General features: G+C 39.3%; 1 protein-coding gene across 2 annotated transcripts in view; it reads left to right on the forward strand.

Annotated features, from left to right (window-relative positions):
• Smad2 (SMAD family member 2) overlaps positions 1-20,651 on the forward strand; it is a 36,502-nt gene extending 15,851 nt beyond the window's left edge. Inside the window, exons 2-10 of one of the 2 annotated variants that reach the window (XM_051163687.1) lie at positions 1,631-1,720; positions 2,723-2,916; positions 3,859-3,993; positions 7,537-7,611; positions 13,422-13,475; positions 14,322-14,534; positions 16,310-16,447; positions 16,614-16,758; positions 18,783-20,651. In XM_051163687.1, the coding sequence (XP_051019644.1) occupies positions 1,631-1,720; positions 2,723-2,916; positions 3,859-3,993; positions 7,537-7,611; positions 13,422-13,475; positions 14,322-14,534; positions 16,310-16,447; positions 16,614-16,758; positions 18,783-18,906 (1,168 nt within the window). In that variant the 3' untranslated portion in view covers positions 18,907-20,651. The remainder of the gene's footprint in view (positions 1-1,630; positions 1,721-2,722; positions 2,917-3,858; positions 3,994-7,536; positions 7,612-13,421; positions 13,476-14,321; positions 14,535-16,309; positions 16,448-16,613; positions 16,759-18,782) is intronic. The other variant, XM_051163688.1, reaches the window with a different exon arrangement.
• Positions 20,652-21,266: the final 615 nt, after the last annotated feature.

Consider the following 21,266-nt stretch of genomic DNA (forward strand, 5'->3'; position numbering starts at 1 on the left):
TTGTTTTCAAAGAAAGAATCAGCTGTGTACTATTCATTAAGTTCAGAGTCACAAGGGGGAAGTCTAAATTATCCTCTCATTTATTGTCTTCTTCTGTTTTCTATAGTATGGTGATGCACTGTTAAAAAGTGAGAATAGAAAACAAGGCAGGGCAGCTCAGGAAAATGTCCAAGGATACTTTTTATTTCCCTTCTTTGTCTTTCTGTCCCTTAGTCCTATTCTTTCCTTTCTCTCTCTTCTGTCCCACCAACTGTTCAGTTCCAGTTACTGTGTACTTTAAATCAGGGGTGCCCTGCAGCCAACTGGCTGTTTTAAAGAGTCCTGGGTCAGTCTACACCAACGGCTCTCAACTTGTGGGTCACAACCCCTTTCATAGAGTTTGCCTAAGACTATCAGAAAACAGATGTTTACATTACAACCCATATAGCAGTAGCAAAATTACAGTTATGAAGTAGCAATGATAATAATGTTATGGTTGAGGGTGACCACCTCATGAGGAACTGTGTTAAAGGGTCACAGCATTGGGAAGGGTGAGAACCAGGGCTGTAACTATCTCTAGCCTCAAGAAAACCTGAAGTTTCCTGGTGCCTTTTGTTGATTCTGTTATCTCATAAAAGGTGAGCAAATGTGAAACTCAAGTCAGTTATTTATTTTGAAAAGTTGTCAAAATGTTTTTTTTTCTCAAATTTTATTGACTTTGGTAAAATATGAAAAGTGGAATTGAGGCTCAAAAATTATAATTGAGTACAGCTTCATAGCCAAGAAACAAGGCAATCAGGAGGTCCATTCTGAAGACTCCCCTTAAATTCTTCCCTTTGCACACAGGCCAGTAGTTATTTTGAAATGAAATAGTAGTTCAAGGGAAATAGGGTGAATTATCTTTGACCTGTCCATGTTCTAGAAAGAGATGCGGAGAAAAAATGTAGGATGCGTTACAGTAGAATGACTTTGGTTTATGCAAGACAACAATTACAGCTTTCAGTAAAATGGGATTTCCTTAAGTGTCACAGACAGATAACTTGGAAATCTTAACTATGACTGTAGCTCATTTGTTTGATTACTTATTTATTTTGAGACAGGATCTCATAGACCAGGCAGGCCTTGAATTTACTGGGTTAGACTAGCAAGCAATGAACTGATCATCTGCTTCCATTCTTCCAAGTGCTGGAATTAAAAGTTTGCACTACCACACCCAAATAATAAGTGTTGCTTTTAACTGGGACGTTTCTATATTAAAAGTACCAGTTGACAGCTATTTCTAATTGAAGTGGTTTTTGTTGCTGTTGTTTTTTAACTGAGTAATGAAATGAAGCCGTTGATGGGGCTGATGGCATAGGATGAACTCTTCTAATAGAGTAAGTTGGCAGGTATAATTCCATTAGGTTAGCAAGCATTGGTGTTCACATACAAAAACATAATCATAACTTATCTGGAGTCACATGTTCCATTTTATTGGCTTCCTTCATATAGAAAATATAGTGGCCAGCACTGACCTGGTGATAGGTGAAGCTATGTATATTTTCTGGGTGAAGGAAGTATTCTGTACATTCTCCATGCTTTGCATCATGGTATTTTGAATAACCATGCTTCCATGTTCACATCAACTTTTTGTTTTTCAATTTATGCACAGCACTTGCTCTGAAATTTGGGGACTGAGTACACCAAATACGGTAGATCAGTGGGATACAACAGGCCTTTACAGCTTCTCTGAACAAACCAGGTGAATATTCTGCCCTCTATGGGACCCTAGAGACCGTGTGGGAGGGTGGTGCTATGGAAGACCTCAACTGGGTTGCTTAGTGTAACTTGTCTAGGATGTTAACTTAACTGTGAGTAAGGCATAGCACGTAAAGAAACCGCTTGCCAGTATTAAAAATATATTCAATGTTTCAGCTGATGTTTGGTCAATGCAATTTTAGTTTTGAATCTTTAAATTACTGTGTCCCATAAAGAATAAGACCTTTTTAAAACTATATACCCATTGTAGTCCAAGATTAGATAAATTTGTTATTGGCCTAATTTTTAAGTAGATACATGACTAGTGTTTCCTAAATTTCCTGTTTCATCTAAATCTCATCTTTATACTGGTACCTATTTGATTGAACCTGTGACATCACAGTTATAACAGTAGGCTAACTTGTTTTTCTGTCACCTTTTTTTTTTTTTTAAATCACTTCATTCTCTTTTAAGCATATTGGTATTTGTCCATTCCATTTCATTACCATCTACATTTCTGTGTGAGCTTCATCAGTAATAAGCCTCAGATATCAAAAGTCACACTTAAACAACAAGTCACATTAGTCTGAGATAGTTATTGTCACACCATTGTTGACATTTACCATTTTCATGCTACTCCTTTTTTTGACAACCAGCTGCCTTCAGAGTTAATGCCTTTGAAGGAGTTGATCTTATTAAAAAGTGGATGTTAATGAAGTTTTCGAGTATAATCACATGACACTTTGTAGATCACTCGTCCCACAAGGCTCGCCTTCCATTGGCATGTGGGTTGTTACATGCACACTGATAGGAGGCCGGTGCTAGTGCCACTGCTTGCTTGATCAGATCCAAGCCAGAGTGTACTAGTCTTCCTGAATGTCACTAAAGCTAACTTAATGGTTGTGGTTTCCTTCATTGTGCTCTTAGTGTATTAATTTAGACCTTCTGATGACACCTAGTCTCTCCTTTTTAAAATGCCCTCCTTTCCCCCCTTGCTTCCAAATAGGTCTCTTGATGGCCGTCTTCAGGTTTCACATCGGAAAGGGTTGCCACATGTTATATATTGCCGGTTATGGCGCTGGCCGGACCTTCACAGTCATCATGAGCTCAAAGCAATTGAAAACTGCGAGTATGCTTTTAATCTGAAAAAAGATGAAGTGTGTGTAAATCCTTACCACTACCAGAGAGTGGAGACACCAGGTAGGAAGGCTGTAGGTGGGTTTGGGGTTTGCTTTCCTGGTTTTAAACTAAAAGACTGAAGTCTAGTTCTCCTTGTGTTTCAGGGAATTTTTAATGTAAAGTTCTGATAAACTACCTTAAATTGAGTATATTATTTGGTAGGAGTTAAATGCTTTCTTATTTTTTTAAACTTACAAAACTACTATCTTGGAAAAGGGACATATCCATTCCTTGGGGCACGCTCTGTTGGACAGCAAGGTATATGGCCAGGAAAACCCACAGCTGTCTTCTGGGCGCCCTCGTGTGTCTGGAGTGCCGCTCGCTTCCAATACTCCACTCTTTGAGTGCTTTCAGAATCACTCGAGCAACAAAAGTTTTATCGAAAGAATTTGGTGAATTGTAGTAGGCTTTTGCTTTAGTGAATGATGGTCTTAAAACTGAAAAAAAAATCCTGTATTTTTAGAAAAAATTTAAATCTGATGTTAGTGAAGATATTATCTTTCACTTTTCTCTCTCCTCCCTCCCTCCCTCCCTCCCTCCCTCCCTCCCTCCCTCCCTCCTTCCCTTCCAGACAGGGTTTCTTTGTGTACCTTTGCCTGTCCTGGAACTCTGTAGACCAGGCAGGCCTCACATCCACCTGCTTCCCTAGCACTGGGATTAAAGGCGTGTGCCACCACCATTGGGTTCCCTCATCTTTCTAATAGAATTTTATAAATTCTTATGGTAATATAATATTGAGAGGGTTACATTGTCTTCCAAAGTAAATTGACATTAATTTGCAAACTTAAATGGTGAATTATATAAATAACTCCATGATCAGACTTGTCAGTTTATTAATGTCATAATACTAGATAAGTGTGCCCAGACTTTGAAAAGTGAGCTACTGCCTTCTGCCTTGTGAGAACTTTGAGTAACCTCCTGTTACACACTTGCCACTAACTCAGATTTCTCTAACTCTTGCAGTTTTGCCTCCAGTATTAGTGCCTCGGCACACAGAGATCCTAACAGAACTGCCGCCTCTGGATGACTATACCCACTCCATTCCAGAAAACACTAATTTCCCAGCAGGAATTGAGCCACAGAGTAATTACATCCCAGGTATTTTTGCCTTGAGAGTCTCTTAAAACTTAGGTAAATAGCAGTCTTGCAACAAACACCCAAGTGTTAGTAATGTGGTTTCATTTTCAGGGTGTTCTTGACTTTGGATGAAAAAATGATTTGTGGGATGGTTACATTGTGCAGTATCTGAGTCCAATAGATTAAATGGTTTGTTTGGATAAAGGCTTGCTTTTTATGTTTTTTTTTTTTTTTTTTTTTTTTGCAGTGGCTTTAAACAAAGTACTATAAGAAGTAGAAAAAAGGGTATGAGCAAGGGGATAACATTCAGGATGTAATTTGAATAAATTATAATTAAGTTTTTAAAAAACTTCCAAAAAAGTAGAAAAATTATTAAATTATCTAGTAGGTTTGTCATAGCTGTTTCAGTGGGGAGAGAGAGGGGGTGAGGGAAGGAAGGAGGAGAGGTGGGGGCGGTGTGCCGAGCCTAAACATGGTTTAAGAAAAGCACCATTTCTCCATGGGTGATTGGTAATGCTTAAGGTAAATCACCCCTCAGTACATGTAACACTATAACTCTATAAACAGCACATTGAAAAAGAGGCAGTTATGTTTCTACTGAGCCTTCTACTGAAGAAATGAGTGAACTCGAGTACATGATTCTCAAACTCTATTGTAAAAATTGTGTTTTCAGAGTGTGGGGTATGTGTGCACATATGTGGAAGGAGGAATGCATTGTGGGTTCAGTTGTCCCCTTTCATCTCTGCATGAATGCAGAGGCTTGAACTCAGGTTGCCAGCCTTGTGTGGCGGGCGACACTATGCCCATGAGCCTCTCACTGGCTCTCACATGCTGCTCTTGTCGCTTGTTTTATGTGACCTAGTAATATTCCACAATTCAAACAATTTTATTGTTTTCTAGGAAAAACAACTACTGTTTTGTTACTTCTCTTACACACCATTTGTTTGCTTTTCCACTAACAGAAACTAATTAGGAATTAATTGTATTCTGGGTCTCTCAGTCTCTACCTGCCTCATCCCCCCTTTATTTCAAAAGAGTAGATTGTGTTTGGTTTGGAGTGTTTGTTTTGGGGCTTGTTTTTCTTTGTTTGTTTGTTTTGAGACAGGGTTTCTCTGTGTAGCCTTGGCTGTCTTAGAACTCACTCTGTAGACCAGGCTGGCCTCAAACTCAGATCTGCCTTCCAAGTGCTAGGACTAAAGGCATCTACACCACCACAGGCCAAAGGACTACTTTTAAGGGTACCCCTGCTCTGTGCTGCCCTTCTTCTGGCTCCCAGGTGGTGGTGCATAGATCTTTTTGTGACATTAGTAAGGAAGAGGAGCTGTGATCATCATAGAACTATGGAGTAAGGTGAAGGCAGAGAAGAACCATAAAATGAAACATTTCCTTTTTTGGGAGCATTAGGCCTCTTTTATAAACTAGCTAGACATGGAATATGAGTGACTGTGTGTATACGTAGCATGAAGTGAAACATTCAAGTCATGTGACGGCTGTTGTTACCCGACAATGCTGCACATTGAAGTGTGAGTACATCTTCTGAAACCCATGCTTGCTCTTCAGATACTGAGATTTTGGATTTTTTTCTTTATTCTTTTAACTACATAGATACTTATGCTTTATAATGTAGCAAATTAGAAGTGAAATAGACCAGTTCTTCTAGAGACTGTCAGTTCCCAGTGACAGCAAAACCAAAGAATTTACTTTCATTCCATTTCAAAATAATTATCTTCAAAAGTTTTCTTTTTATTAACTAAAAGTATACAGATATATGTGTGTCCATATGCGTTTGAGTGCAGGTGCCCACAGAGTTCAGAAGAAAGTGTTGGATTCCCTGGAGCTGAGAGCCTCCTGACATGGGTGCTGGGAACTGAACTCAGGTTCTTTGTAATAATATCTGCTCTTAACTGCTGAACTGTCTGTCCAGTACCTCAAAAGATCTTTGAACAATTTTTGAACATGTTAATCATTTATTATCAATTTATTATAAGTAATAATGGGGGCTGCTAAAGAAGTAGAATCAGATAAAGTGTCTTATAGTTGAGCTTTCTCCAGCTTAGAACTTCGAAATACTAATGTTCAGACTGGCAGAAATTCAGCTTTTTAAATTTTCTTAGTTTTAATCTTTAAAATAATATGTAATGATATGAAATACTCTCACTTTTATTCTTTATTGTTTGGTTATATGAAGATAACTTTAACAATTATTACTAAACATTTTGATATGCTAGTTTGTAAACGAGAATTGGGGGCAGTTTGTTAGTTTTTAAGGCAGTTCTTTAGAGCTGGGTGTGGCGGCAGGCGCGCGTCTTTAAGCCCAGCACTCAAGGAGGCAGAGGCAGGCAGATCACTGTGAGTTCAAAGCCAGCCAGGTCTACAAAACAAATCCAGGACAGCCAAGGCTACACAGAGAAACCCTGTCTTGGAGACCCAGAGCAGGGGAGGGGAAAAACAGTTTTTTACCATGTAGACCAGACCAGGCTGGCCTTAAACTTACAGAGACTCTCCTGCCTCTGCTTTCCAAATGCTGGGATCAGGGCCGTCCTTCTCTACTTCATTAGTATCGGAATCTCCTTTATGTTGTGTGTCTGTATTATTTTGAGATACTGTTAAAAATTGAAAATGGTACACTGTTGGAAATCTTTTGTACTTTTTTCCCTTAAAAATCACAAATGATGAAATTGTATCCATGTTTTTCCTAGAAAACAATAAAATTGTTTGAATGTGGAATATTATGAGGTCACATAAAACAGGGGGGCGAGAACAGCCTATGAGAGGCTCAGCGGGGTACAGTGTTGCCCACCACACAAGGTTCAAGAGGTGAAAAGGGACAACTGAACCCACAATGCATTCCTCCTCCTGTTTATGTTCAAGAGACCTGTATAGCTGAGTAAATTTCAAAGGTGTCTCTTGAACATAAACATTCAGAAAGTGTGTTGAAAATGATGTTAGAATCCTAATTTTCAGCAAGTACTTTATGTCTGTTTTCTGCTTCAAGCATTTACAATTGTTAAGCAGTTAGAAAGCCCAGCAGGAGAGAAGGAAGCTTTTTCAGGCAGAATTTAGGCTATGTCAGTCATGACTCGTGTTATTGTAGCTTGCCTTGTATGTTTGTGTAGTCTGAAATCGGAGCTGTGTGTCCATCCATGCCTGGTATCCACTAGTTTAAAAAGAGAGAGAAAGAGAGAGACTGCTAATGTCTTTGAATTCTACTGAGGGGCATCTTTGAAATTAGGTTTTTGGCCGTTGTCCCAGAATATGTCCATATGAACCAGATGGTAAATAATGTATGAGAAAATATTCTAAGAAAGCAGATTATGTTACAAGCCATCTTTATGGATTTACCTGCAAGAGAGGGATTAGAGCATCAATTGCAAACCCAGTTCGGCTTTTTATAATGATGTTTTGTGTACACAGACACACAGACATATACCCATAGTATCCAATTTTGCTTTTTATGATACATGCTTCTTTGGGTTTCCAAGCGATTCATTGCTTACATTTGGTAGCTGGGAGAAAAAGCTGAAATCAAATCAGCCACACTTGATTTGTTCTAAACTTTTGTAGAAACGCCACCACCTGGATATATCAGTGAAGATGGAGAAACAAGTGATCAACAGTTGAACCAAAGTATGGACACAGGTAAATATGAATTCCTCAGTAATGATTCATTGAGGTGGCCTTCTGTGATCCCGGATCACACCACTAGATTCAACTAGCCACACATCAAGAGGATTGGAGAATAAAACTCGACTCTGGGGCCTAGTAAGATGGCTCAGTGGCTAAAGGTGTTTGTGGCCATGACATCCTAAATTTGATCCTCAGATCCCACAAAGTAGAAGGAGAGAATCAACTCCCATAACTTGTCTCTTGACCACCACCCATGCACATGTCCACACAACAGTTACCCATCACAGTACGAAAAAGAACACTATTGATTCAAGAGTAATGTTTTCTGGTACCGTGAGCTTAGAGGAGTTGAGAAATGTACCCCCAAAAAGCAAATCTCCCATCTTGACAGTATCTGAGTTATGAAATGGGCTGTGTTATAATAAAAATAAACATGTACTACTTAGTGCAGTTGGTAGATATTTCTCTTACTCTGGAGTAAGTGAAAACTTGAAAGTATTCAATGCCTTTTTTTTTTTTCTTCAAGTATCTTATGCTGCTGTTGAAAGTTTTAGTTACCTGGTAAATGAATACATTTCATAATAGACCACAGTCACCCTAGTAACAGGTTTTTAAGAAGGATTTGAGAACAGAAGAGGGGAACCAGCTATTCTGTGCTTTTTAACTTAATGGTGAATTCTGAATTACAGTAAACTGTTAACACAAAAGACACTGTCCCAGATCTAAATTTGATTAATTTCTGATAATTAGCTATTATATCCAGTGTTCGTAAAGTTTCAGCATATAATAATGATTGTTATTACCTCAAAGCTTTCAGCTATATCTTAAATGATAAACTCTATAGCCCAGGGGAGCCAAGTAGGGTACCCATGAGAGTTTTGATGTCATTGTCTAGTGTAATTTAATTCAACCTGTCTTACCTTAAGGATTACTTATTGTCTTAGTCACTGTTCTATTGCTGTGAAGAGAAATCATGACCACGACAATTTAATTGAGGGTTTGCTTGCAATTTTTTTGTAAGCAAGGTTTAATCCATTATCATCATGGTGGGAGCATAGTGACATGCAGACAGGTGCTAGAGCAGTAGCTGCATTCTGATCCATGTGCATATAGAGAGCCTACAGTGACACATTTCCTCCAACAAAGCTTCAGCTCCTAAGCCTTTTAAATAGTGCCACTCCCTGGTGACTAAGCATTCAAATATTTGAGTTTATGGGGGCCAGTCTAGTTCAGACCATCACAGTTAGTAATCCAAGATGGCCTGAAATTCACTGTGTGACCGTCTGCCCTCTAACTCAGCTCCTCTTGCCATAAGCATGAGCCACCATTCCTAACCTATTTTAAGTATTGTTCATGGATTAACACTGGAGGGGAGGGGAGGACTGTATATGAATTCTGTTGTTGGATTCCTCCCAGATGTTAGATGCCCAGGAAAGACGCCTCTGCTATAGCTAATAGTTATGTCTGGCTCTAAGAGTGGTAGATAGAAAGATAGAAATATAGGTGCTAATCTAATAATCACTGGAAATAGCATGTTACGTATGTTAGTGCACTTGATACTTGGCTTTCCAAGTATGTCGCGGTGGCACTCAGTATTTGTCAGTGAACAGTGTTCGTGCAGCATGGTAGGTCGCTGTGCCATGGCATTGAAAGTGGCTAACATAAAAAGCTGTTGAGCATCACAAGTAGAAGTATGTCATACTTCTAGATGTCTGTATTAAAAGCATGATTATAACAGCTATTATTGAGGTTATGGAAAAACTGCAGCACTCATATATTGCTGATAAGAATGTCAGTTGTTGTAACCATTTAGGAAAGTTTGTTGTTCTTCAAAAATTAAATATAAGATTACTACGGAGTCCCATCGTTTCACTCCTAGATCATACCCAAGAAAATTTAAACAGGTCCACGTAAAACTTGTGCAAGAATGTTTATGTTGTAAACATTATACATATCATTTCACAAATGGAAACAACCCAGATGTCTACCACATTTTGAATGGCTGAACAACATGAGGTATGTCCCTACAGTGAAAACATGACCTGAAACCTGTGAGCGCACGGCCCTGCTGGCACCTGTGAGAGAATAAATAGTTTGAAGCCATTCAACTTGTGGTACTTTGTTATGTAACTGTTGGTTGGCTACTATAAAACTAATAAGGTTTTAAGAATGTATTACTAATATTAATAACTTATATTTAATAGTTTAAATCATATAGGTGCTTAATATTCTACTTTTTAATGTGTTTTTTTAAAGCTTTGATACTGGACTACTGTCACACAGGGCAGTAATGATACAACAGCATAGTCTGAAACCCACCAGACTAGTCCCAAACTCACACGTGCCGTTGTGTACCAACCTCCCAGGTTGCTGGGACTATAGGCATGTGCTAGCATGCCAGGCCATGTTGTACTTTTAAAGCATACACAAAAATTTGAGATGAAATTAGTAACTAAAAAATAACCAATAATTTTTTTCTTACAAACAAGGATCCCACATGAAGGGGAAAGAAGACAAGCAGCTGTAGCGTTGTCTTCTGACCTCCCTCATGCACCATGACCCACATGCCATGCACAGTAGTTCTTTTTAAATACAATAACGCTATCTTTGTATTTATGATTACAGAATGAATACATGCATAATTCCCTATAAAGGAGGATGCTAGCTATGAATAGCTTATATATTTTTTATCTGATTGTAAAGTTCTATTCATTAATTTATTGATTTTGGTGATAGAAAATTCTAGTGTCTCATGCATGCTGGGCAAGCCCATTAGCACTCTTATGTACCCTCAGCATAACTCGTGTATTTTGTAAGGCCCTAATGATAGTGTTAATTGTAGGGGAGGGTGTGGGCATGTTCATGTGTGCCGGGGCCTGTGCCTTGGGGGTTGTGAGAGGTGGTTGGGCCATGTTTGTGTGCGTGTGTGTGTGCGTGTGTGCACACGCGGGGTGGGTGTTAGTGTATGAGTATGAGGGTGTGTGCATGTGTGTGTGAGTGTGTGTGTGCGTGTGTGTGCGCGTGTGTGTGTGAGTGGAGGAGCTCATTGCATGAGGTGTCATAGGGATGTTTGTAGGCCGTTATAGCTGTAGCTAAGTGGGTTCGGTCTGGGTCCTCTTGTTTGCTTTCTTCAGTCTGTACATCTGTCTATTTTGTTGCTTTATAAATGTGGCTCTACAGTATCACCACTATACTCAGCAACACAGAAATGCATGAGTACTTCTCGAGGTAGAGACAGGCACCTCCTGTCTTATGGATGAAAGGCCTGTGGTAGGTCAGACTCCTCAACAGCATTTATAGTATGGATAATTCATTGATCAATTATCAGTTGTTTAAAACCATATTTTTTAAAGGATTGTGCTAATTATTTGCTTGATTTAAAGTTTATAATGAGCCTTTCTTTTTTCTTTTTCAATATATTAATTTATTCATATTACATCTCAATTGTTATCTCATCCCTTGTATCCTCCCATTCCTCCTTCCCTCCCATTTTCCTCTTACTCCCCTTCCCTATGACTGTGACTGAGGGGGACCTCTTCCCCCTGTATATGCTCATAGGGTATCACGTCTCTTCTTGGTGAGCCTGTCTTTTTTCCTATCTGTAGAATTATGGAAGAACAAGCTTACTGGTTACTTCTAATGAGTGTTTCATAGATGTGTAAGTCATTAGAAGATGGGAATAATTGAGCAGCTCCTTCAGCTCCAGTTGTTTATGTCTGCTGCAGGAAATACCACGGATTGCAGCCCATTGTTCCAAGCATATTTTGAACTTTCTCATTTGTACCTGGTGTGATTTGCCAACGGCTTTTCAAAATAAGAAAACCTGAATGTATAATACAATTGTTGTTTTTTTAAAAATAGTGATTGCTCTCTCATCCAACCATGTCTGTGATAACTGCCACTTTACCTGTGTCCCACATGTGGTGTTTGTGGTGGAGAATGGTGCCCAGCGGTCCACTCTGCCCTCCTTTAGTCTCTGTGCTGCAGCATACAGATGCAGCTGGGAGCTGCATGTGGTTCCTGCCCCTTAGAAACTGCCCAGCTGCTTAGAGGGTGCTTCTCTAATTGTAATTATATTGTAATTGATTGTAGTAAGAGTATTAACATTTGATTCTATGGTTCCCCTCCCCCATTTTATGTATTTGTGCCTTATATTTTTTGGATTTGATTGAGAATATTTACATGAAACAGGAAAAATTAGGTATCTTTTTAAGAAAATAAATTTAGTAAAGCTAATTTTATTAAAAAATAAAGTTAACCTTAGAGAATAAAGAGAAGACTCTAAAATTTGTTAGCTGGAATTCACAGAATCTACTAAACTCTTAAGGAACTTGCTGTGAAAATACAACTGAAATTGTTACAGAGCATAGAAAATGACATAAACCTCAATCGTCACAAGTCTGGTCATAGAACCCCCACAGCTGTCTCCTATGATTACTAATTATTAGTCTTACTAAGATTGGAGAAATTCTGAATAAGTGATTTATTGTTGAGCTCAAAGCCATGTGTCATGCTTAGTGGGAACACCCTGAACACAGTACAGACAGGTGTATCTTAGTGGGAACACCGTGAATGCAGTACAGACAGGTGTATCTGTTGTCAAAGCTGTTTGATTAAACTGTGACATGAGCTCCAGTAAATGCTGCATTAGCAAAATTAGAATTGAAACACCAAATGACCAAATGTTTCCCAGCCCTGACTGTGAAGAGACTTAATATCTTTTAATATATTCCGAGCCTCCTATAGAATGGTAAATGATCAGTACGGAGAGTCAACAAATGAGCAGACCTGACATAAAACATAAGCAATTATAGTCTAGGAGAAATATAAATGAAACTGTACTTTTAAGACAGGGCCTTTTAGTCTGCTGTGGTCGTGCATACCTTGAATCCTAGCACTCAGGAGGCAGAGGCAGGTGGGTCTTTGTGAGTTTAAGGATAGCCAGAGCTTACATACTGAGACCCTGCCTCAAAAAAATACAGTAAAATAAAAAGACAGGGTTCCTTGTAGCCCACCCAAGCTGGTCTCTACCTTGCTCTGTAGCTGTGACTCATCTGCTTCTGCCTCCTGGTAGGAGGTGGGGTTATAGGCCTGCAGAACCATCGCAGCTCAAAACTGCACAGACCATGTTTTCATTTACACCTTGGGCATCCAAGTTACATCTTGGTGGCAATAATGGGAATATGTGTTGGTATAACCTTATCTTATTGATGATAATTTAGCCAGAGTCTGTCAAAACTGGAGAGGTACCAACCTGTAGACTTGCCTTCCTTGTAAGAGCTCTTTTCAGAGAAACTGGGACTAGTTAGATGTGAGATCAGTCATTGCAATCTTGGTTCTAAAGTCAACAGTCATCTGTCATTAGGGTACCACAGTGCACCATGGTGTGTTAGGCCGCGGCTGATGCAGGTAGATAGAACAATATCGAAACATTAACACAAAGGTTTCTAATGAGGTAACCCATACAGATGCTTAGAGCTAGAACTGTTATGAAAAGGATGTGATACAAAACGGAAGTGTGTTTCATAGAATATTTCTGGAAAGGTACACAAACAGCTGTCACTAGTGGGCTCCTCTGAGTGAGGGACCTAGATGGTAAGAAGACAAAGTCAGTTTATGCCATGAGAAAAGCAGAAGGTACTCAGTGCTTAACCTTTTGTACCTCATGGGTTAAACTAAAATGAAGTCATTGTATGTTTTAATTCTTAGGATGTGTAATTGTCTGTGAATTTATTATCAGTGAAAAAGTCAGAACCGTCTTATTGTTACTTGATTGTAAGTTCTGGAGAAATGTCAATGTCAGTTTTCTTCCTCCGATTCAGGCTCTCCGGCTGAACTGTCTCCTACTACTCTCTCTCCTGTTAATCACAGCCTGGGTGAGTTGCTGTTCCTTCCCACTGTTTTCAGATAGTGATGTCAATGTCTTTAGAAATGGCTGGTGCTGTAGCTGCTACGTACGACCTGCCTTTTCTTGGCTGCTAGGGATTTATGAGACAGTCTAAGGGACTAAAACTTCTTTATGAAGCTGTATAGTCTTAAGGGTTTCATGGGTGTTTATTTAGAATGTGTCTTACGTGGCAGTCTATAGATACGATGTGCGTACACGTTAAATACATGAACACACTCAGTCATAGTGCCTATTTTGAACCCTCATCTACCCTGCTGTTTCATAGTTTTCAGCTTCTACACGCTTGGAATTTATTCTACAAAACTTCCATGCTTTTTCCCCTTGTGATCTTTTAATGTACAACATCTCAGTCAAAATTATAAAAGTTAATTGCATGTGGCCCTCAATTTCTGGTAATAAGCTGTTTGTTGATGCCATAATTGGTTTCACTTGCACTCTTGTCTTTCACTCTGCTTCTTAACATGTAAGAGAATAGACAGATGTCAGGGAAATGGTTCGATTCTCTCACTGAAGTATCTCTTTCTGCGGCTTTTGGCTTTTCTATTGACTCAGCTTTATATTTTGTCATATCCAAAATTATTTTCATGATGCATTTTAGAAATGCACCCAAGTTAAGCAGGCTGACCTGTTTCCTCTGTTGTTTAAAAGTGATACCAATCCATACATAAGTTAACTTCATGAGATGGGGACATTTTTTAAAACTAGAAACCAGTATAGATGCTCACAGTGCCTGTCTGCCAGCGTGGAGAGTGTTCATGCAGTACAGACTGTTTCTTCTTGAGTTGTTCATACAACATTTCTTCCTTTACTTCAGATTTACAGCCAGTTACTTACTCGGAACCTGCATTTTGGTGTTCAATAGCATATTATGAACTAAACCAGAGGGTTGGAGAGACTTTCCATGCATCACAGCCCTCGCTCACTGTAGACGGCTTTACAGATCCATCAAACTCTGAGAGGTTCTGCTTAGGTTTGCTCTCCAACGTTAACCGAAATGCTACTGTAGAAATGACAAGAAGGCATATAGGTATGTTTTATTTTCTTTGCATGAAAAAAGTGCAATTTACTTCTAATGTAGACAGTATGTTGTGTTTAGATCAAAAGCTTGTATGGAGAAGCCCAGCTTCATCTTCATCAGTGAATCTCTTCAGTAGAACCTTGGTGATGATTAATCTGCAAACTTTTGTCTTCAGCGTTATCTGTATTTGACACTCTCGCTAGTTGGAAGTCCTTTGGTAAATACATCTTAAAGTAACTGTCTTGGTCAGTCTCTTTTAGTAAAAACTAAAAAAGGGGGCCATGTTCAATCACAATCTGTTTTCATTTCCCCTTCCTCTAATGATTTTATGTATAATTTAAAAAACAATCTCGAGGCTTCAAAATATAATGCAGGGATTTCTGACAGTCCCATAAAACATCTTGGCATTTGTGTGAAGTCAGCACTACTTTCCCAATAATACTGAGGTGCTGCCTGCTACTTCTCCACAGCAGAAAGCAGAGCATTCTGGAGGCGCCACGCATAGAATGTAGAGGAGATGAGGTGTAGACCTGACGTGAGAAGCCAGCTCTTCTGTGTGCCAGACATTAAAGAAACTTGGCAAACTGAAGTATTCTCACTTACTCCTGATTTAAATTTGAAAATGGTTATTCCTCATAAACTGTGTTTACATTAATAGTTTTGTTGTTTTAAGCTTTAAAAACATTAGCACATTTTATCTCACTTTTCACTTCTAATGTGGTAAGTTTCCATGATTATAATTTATATATACCTAAATTGTCTGGGAACCTTAGTATTCTGTTTTTAACGAGTGAGGCAAAAAGTGTAGAGCTACATACATAGTGAGCATCTGGCCACTTCTTTGACTTCAACTTCTGCCTGTTTGAGATTAACCACTTCCTCCCTTGAAAAATGATGTTGGTTACCAAAAATCGCTGCTGATACTGTAAATGCTAACATCTAGAGAATGTGTTGGTGGCTATGTGTGAACTTCTCAAATTATCTTGCTAAGAAAATTAGTGGTTTCCTCTGCACTTTTTCATGTCACCCAATAAAATTTTAGTTTACGTATTTTAGAATATTTTTAACTTTTTTAAAGCTTTTAATTTTTAGTTTATCACAATTTGGTCAGGGAATGGTCTGAAAGGTATTTTTGTACTTAATTGCTGTCCTTGCTACCCACCCATGTTAGTTAGTCCAGGACTCTGTGTCACACAGGCACTCTGCCCGCAGCTGTATCCTCAGGCTTAGACCCCATGTTTCCCTCACAGCTAAATGCAGGATTGAGCTTTCACAGTCTGAAGACAGTAGGGCAGCAGTGTCTGCAGCGTCCTCTACGTGCAGCTTGCTGCTTGTTCGACTGGTTATTCCCTCTGCTGCATAACAAAGGCTGCGTCTGAAAAGTATCTTAGCCAAGTATGTGATTATACTACAAATTAGGCATGTAACATGGCAGAGTGGAGATGGCATTTTTGAGTCTTTTCTTAACTTAGTGGGCCCAGACATTAGTTAATGTCTTTAAATTAGATCAGTTTTTAAATGAATTTTAAAACAGCAGGTAGTTTGTATGAAGCTGTCTTACTGTTGTGAACTTTTCTCTATTGTTGAAATATTTTAATGAACAATAATTTTAAAAATTAAATTTACTCTTAAAAATTCTTGGCAAAGATGCTGTGGCTTGTTTCAGAATTACAGGCTAGGAAAACGTGGCTGTGAGAAGAAGTCATTGGAATTTTCCTAGATGACTTTCGTGAACATCAAAGAGTGCAAGCGTTCTGAAACTAACCGCGTGTATTTTGTTTTAGGAAGGGGAGTGCGCTTGTATTACATAGGTGGGGAAGTTTTTGCCGAGTGCCTAAGTGATAGTGCAATCTTTGTGCAGAGCCCCAACTGTAACCAGAGATACGGCTGGCACCCTGCAACAGTGTGTAAAATTCCACCAGGTATGGATTCAACCAAGTAAATAACCTATCAGCTTGCTTCATTAACTGTCCAGTTGCTAATGACTTTAGGAATTAGGAACTGATTTGCATGCTCATTCTAAAATGGATCATTTTTAAATTGTTTTCTAGTGATACTTTTTTATATTTTACTATTTCTCAATTCTAGGCTGTAACCTGAAGATCTTCAACAACCAAGAATTTGCTGCTCTTCTGGCTCAGTCTGTTAACCAGGGTTTTGAAGCTGTTTATCAGCTGACGCGAATGTGCACCATAAGAATGAGCTTTGTGAAGGGCTGGGGAGCAGAGTACCGGTATGCCTCGCCGCTGGGTTTCTAGTGTCTGCGCTGTGCTTGTTTTTATTCCTTTCTTTAAATCTTCTGTAGTTCATGTTTCAACTGATCTTTATGTAAAATAATTTTAAAAGGGGCTAAAGGTGTAGCTCAGTTAGTGAGTGCTTATGTCATGCATGAGATGCTGGACTTGATCTTCAGAACCGGAAGCCAGGTGCTGTGACCTGGGCCTGGGGGCTCATGGTCATGTTGGGCTACATGAAACTCTTAGTTAAGGAAGTTGAAGGCCTGTAGAAAACTTGAAAATTACTGCGCTGGTATTATAGAAGATAAGATTAAATTGTATGTAAACACACATTTTAACATACTGTAGAATGTTAAGTACTCTAAAAGGGTATATTTGAAAGGTTAGATTATTTTATAAGATCAGAGGTGTCCACTTTGTACTCAAGGAAAGCTTCCTGAAGGAATGGCGTGGGAGATAGGTTCAGAAGATGCATATAGGATTCAGGAGATAGGAGAGGGCAGTGTGGAAGCTGTAATTCTGACTGCAGAGTAACAATTTGGTTAGAAGTAGAATAAAAGTAAGACTGGACAGTTCAGTTGAGCTAGCTGAGTAAGTAATCCCCCTGCCTGTGGTCTCACTTTGCATTGCCATAGTTGGTTGACGTCAGTGTGTTGTGTCTCCAGCCTACAACACATGCAAGCTTGGCAGAAGTTCTTGTGCATAGAAACTCAGATGCCTACACTTGCAAGTTGGCTAGAGCATACTGAAAACCCAAGCATCTATGAGGGGCAGTGATAGTTTGCTAGAGCCCTCACAAGGTGTGATTTTAATTATGTACATATCCTGTGTGTATATGAGTCTGCTTGTGTGAGTGCTGGAGCCTGTGAAATCCAGAAGAGGATGTTAGACCCCCTAGAGCTAGAGTTACAGGTGTTCATGGGCTGTCAGATATGGGTCCTGGGAACTAAACTTGGTCCTCGAAAAGAGCAGTGCATGCTTTTAAGTGCTGAGCCATCTCCAACTCCTCGGAAATATAGTCCTAAATGTTATGGGGCATGAATTGTTTAGAGATGGAGAGCTGATAATGGCCTTTGATCATGATTGCAGGACATCTTGTTGAAGCAAAAGTAAATATATTGACTAACTCTGTGTAGCAAATAAGATAATGCTAAAGCCAATGCTGGAGAGTAGAGGAACGAAATGTTCTGTGATCCAGGGTGTAGCCAGTGGCCCCTTTGTTAATGCACTAGAAGGTTTTAATTTTGCCTTTTAAACCAGAAGCCGGAGGGTTGTTGCTGATAGGATGTTGCTTGTTGTGTGCCTTAGAAGAAGTTCATCTCCAATTCTGAACATTGTGTGGCAAGGATTTAGCTTGGGTCAACAGACTTTAAGTTGGAGCCTCATTCCAATTAGACTTCATTTGATACATGTAAAAGTAGGATAGCCATATGTGTCAGTTTCCTTGGGTTTTGTCTCTCCTCCCGGCCTCATTATTAGTGATATCTAAATTCTCTCTCATAGGTCTCCCATTTTGGGTGATAGTTAAATAACAGTATCAGTATACTAATTTAACTTTAGAAGAAAAGGATGTTTTTGTAAGTCTTTCAAAAAGATGAAATTCTTGCAAAGTGGCTCAGTTGGTAAGACTCATACATTGGCAAGCATAAGGACTGAGTCTAAATCCCTAGCACTCCTAAGAGCCAGTCACCTTTTTGTGTGTCTGCAACCCCAGCCAAAGTAGGGAGCTTCAGGGTCAGTGAGTGACTCTGACTCACGGGAACAAGTTAAAAAACAATTGAGGAAGGCACCCTCTGGCCTTCCTCTGGCCCTCTGTGTGCACCTGTAAACATACGTAGGCATACATGTACCACAAATAAATATGTTCTTTTCGAAGAAGGACAAAAGTCATCAGATCATTTTAGCAATAAAAACCATTTTCAAATTAATAATTCTATATATAAAATTAATAATTCTAAAAATAGGTTTTATCATAACCAGCCTTTTAATTTCCTAATTATTTTTGTGTTCTTTCAAACAGGAGGCAGACAGTAACAAGTACTCCTTGCTGGATTGAACTTCATCTGAATGGCCCACTGCAGTGGTTGGACAAAGTATTAACTCAGATGGGATCCCCTTCTGTGCGATGCTCCAGCATGTCATAGAGCCCGTCACCAGTTGAGCCCATTGAGAGACTTGGTGTAACAACTCTTTCGTCGTAGTATTTGTGTATGATCCCGTGGACTGTTTGCTATCCAAAAATTCCAGAGCGAAAACAGCACTTGAGGTCTCATCAGTTAAAGCACCTTGTGGAATCTGTTTCCTATATTTGAATATTAGGTGGGAAAATTAGTGTCTAGAAGTGCCCTCCCCAAAAGGGGAAGAGAAGACTTAAAGACTTAATGATGTCTTGCTGGGCATAAGACAGTGTCCCAAAGGTTATTAATAACAGTAGTAGTTATGTGCACAGGTAACGTATCAAGGCCCAGTGTTGCAGTACTATGCTGTCTGTATACATTTTTAGTTTGCATAAATGAGGTGTGTGTGCTGCTTCTTGGTCTAGGCAAGCCTTTATAAAGTTACAGTACCTAATCTGTTATTCCCACTTCTCCGTTATTTTTGTGTCTTTTTTAATATATAATATATATTAAGATTTTCAAATTATCATTTAGAAGCAGATTTTCCTTGTAGAAACTAATTTTTCTGCCTTTTACCAAAAATAAACAAACTCTTGGGGGAAGAAAAGTGGATGAACTTGGAAATCCTTGACTTCCTGTGCCCAGTGGATCTTAGCAGCCATTCTTCCTGTGTTTATTTCCTGCTGAACTACATTAGAAGGAAACCTTACTGGAAACTTCCAAGCTTTCCATCCCATTTTTCTTGATAAAAAACAGTATAGAATGATGCCATTGTGGTAAATAGTTGCACTGGTGGCTGTTGGGGTGGTTAGTCCTAAGTCCAGTAAAGGTTTGTGGAGAGTAAGTTCTTTTGTTTTATAACCAGTCTTCGTCTTCAGACTTGTATAACCTGTTGGTCTGTTGATTAACTTTTATCTCACACTTGCACAAGTGGCAGTATAATTATTTTCAGGGCTGTTCTAGAATCATCTCAGTATGTGTTTCCTCCTTCCAAAGCCAGTCTAATAATAAAGTACCTTTCTGTAAAGGCAGCTGACCTTCTGCCTCATTTCACTTAACTACCAGGTTGTATAACAAAACGGACCTTTTGTAAATGTATTTGCTTCTGCAAAAGCCTAGAGTGATACTGAGGTGTGGTCAGCAGATAGGGCCATCTGTTTTTAAAGTGTTTACAGATAGAATGCTATATTGCCTAATTTCAGAAGTTTAAAGGTTGGGAGCAAAGCCGATGAGCAAGATTCTTAGCCTGCAGTTGCCTGTGGTCTGAGCTCTTTGACTAATCCTGGGTGTGTGGTTCATTGGCCTTTCTGCTCTGCAGTAAGGAGATCCCAGCTGTTGGTCCTCTATTCTGCAGCACACAACAATCATGACCAGTGTTGACTCCCTTCTTGTTTGCAAGTCCGTATAAATGGAAAATACTTCCTGGTCTACTTTTTGTAAATTTTCATATTTTTGCAAATACCTTTGGTACTTACTCTTTGAAACCATACTCACATGTATGTACAGGTATCATTTTTGATGCTTTTCAGCATTTGATTGTTTTCTATTTTATATTTCCCATTTTCCTAAATTTGTGTATATGTATGTGTTTATGTAAATTTGGTATAATGATTTTTTTATTCAAATATTTATTGTTCACCTGTTAATGTGCCATGGACGTCCTTAACCTTTGAGTGAAGGTGAACAAGATAGCTGTGGTTCCTGCCTTTGCTAAGACAGCAATTTTTTTTAACACATACTGGGAAGGCCATGCTTGAGCTAACACCTGACCTAGAAGGGCAGCACTGCTGAGATAGCATCAAACCCGCAGGCTCAAGCTCACAGAGACTCACTGTCAGGCACTGTAATTGTACACACACATGCACACACCCCAACGTGAAGATGAGAGTGTTCTTCAGTTTATAATCTGTTGAAGGTGTCACTGCTTTGCAATAGACTGTTTCTGTCATCTCACTGAGGAATACCTCAGGCCTCTGTTGTAGAGGTTTCTTTCACAGGCCAGTGCCACTTAATTTAACAAGTCCCTTTATGTAAATATCCACCAGCACGGAACCCTGCTGTTTGGTTCTGGACTTGTTGCTGCACACTGGTTATCACTGCTTCTGGTGCCCATCTTGTGATAGAGTAAATGTCCTGGCCGTTACTGCTGCCGAGCCTGCTGGAGATAATCATCGTAAACTGCCCTTCATTGGACGTTTTCAGACTGGAAAACTTGTGCAGTCAGGGCACAGCTTTGAATGGTTTAAGGTAACTTAAGTGATGACAACAGTGGGCCATAGTTTATGATTTGGGTTCAGAGATAGGTTTTCTGTACAGTATGAAATGGGGTTTTCCCTTGAGAACCACTTGTGCCGATGAGCATGTACCGTCACAGTGTAAGCATTCAT

The sequence above is a fragment of the Acomys russatus genome, chromosome 20 (assembly GCF_903995435.1).
Source record: "Acomys russatus chromosome 20, mAcoRus1.1, whole genome shotgun sequence".
Lineage (NCBI taxonomy): Eukaryota > Metazoa > Chordata > Mammalia > Rodentia > Muridae > Acomys > Acomys russatus.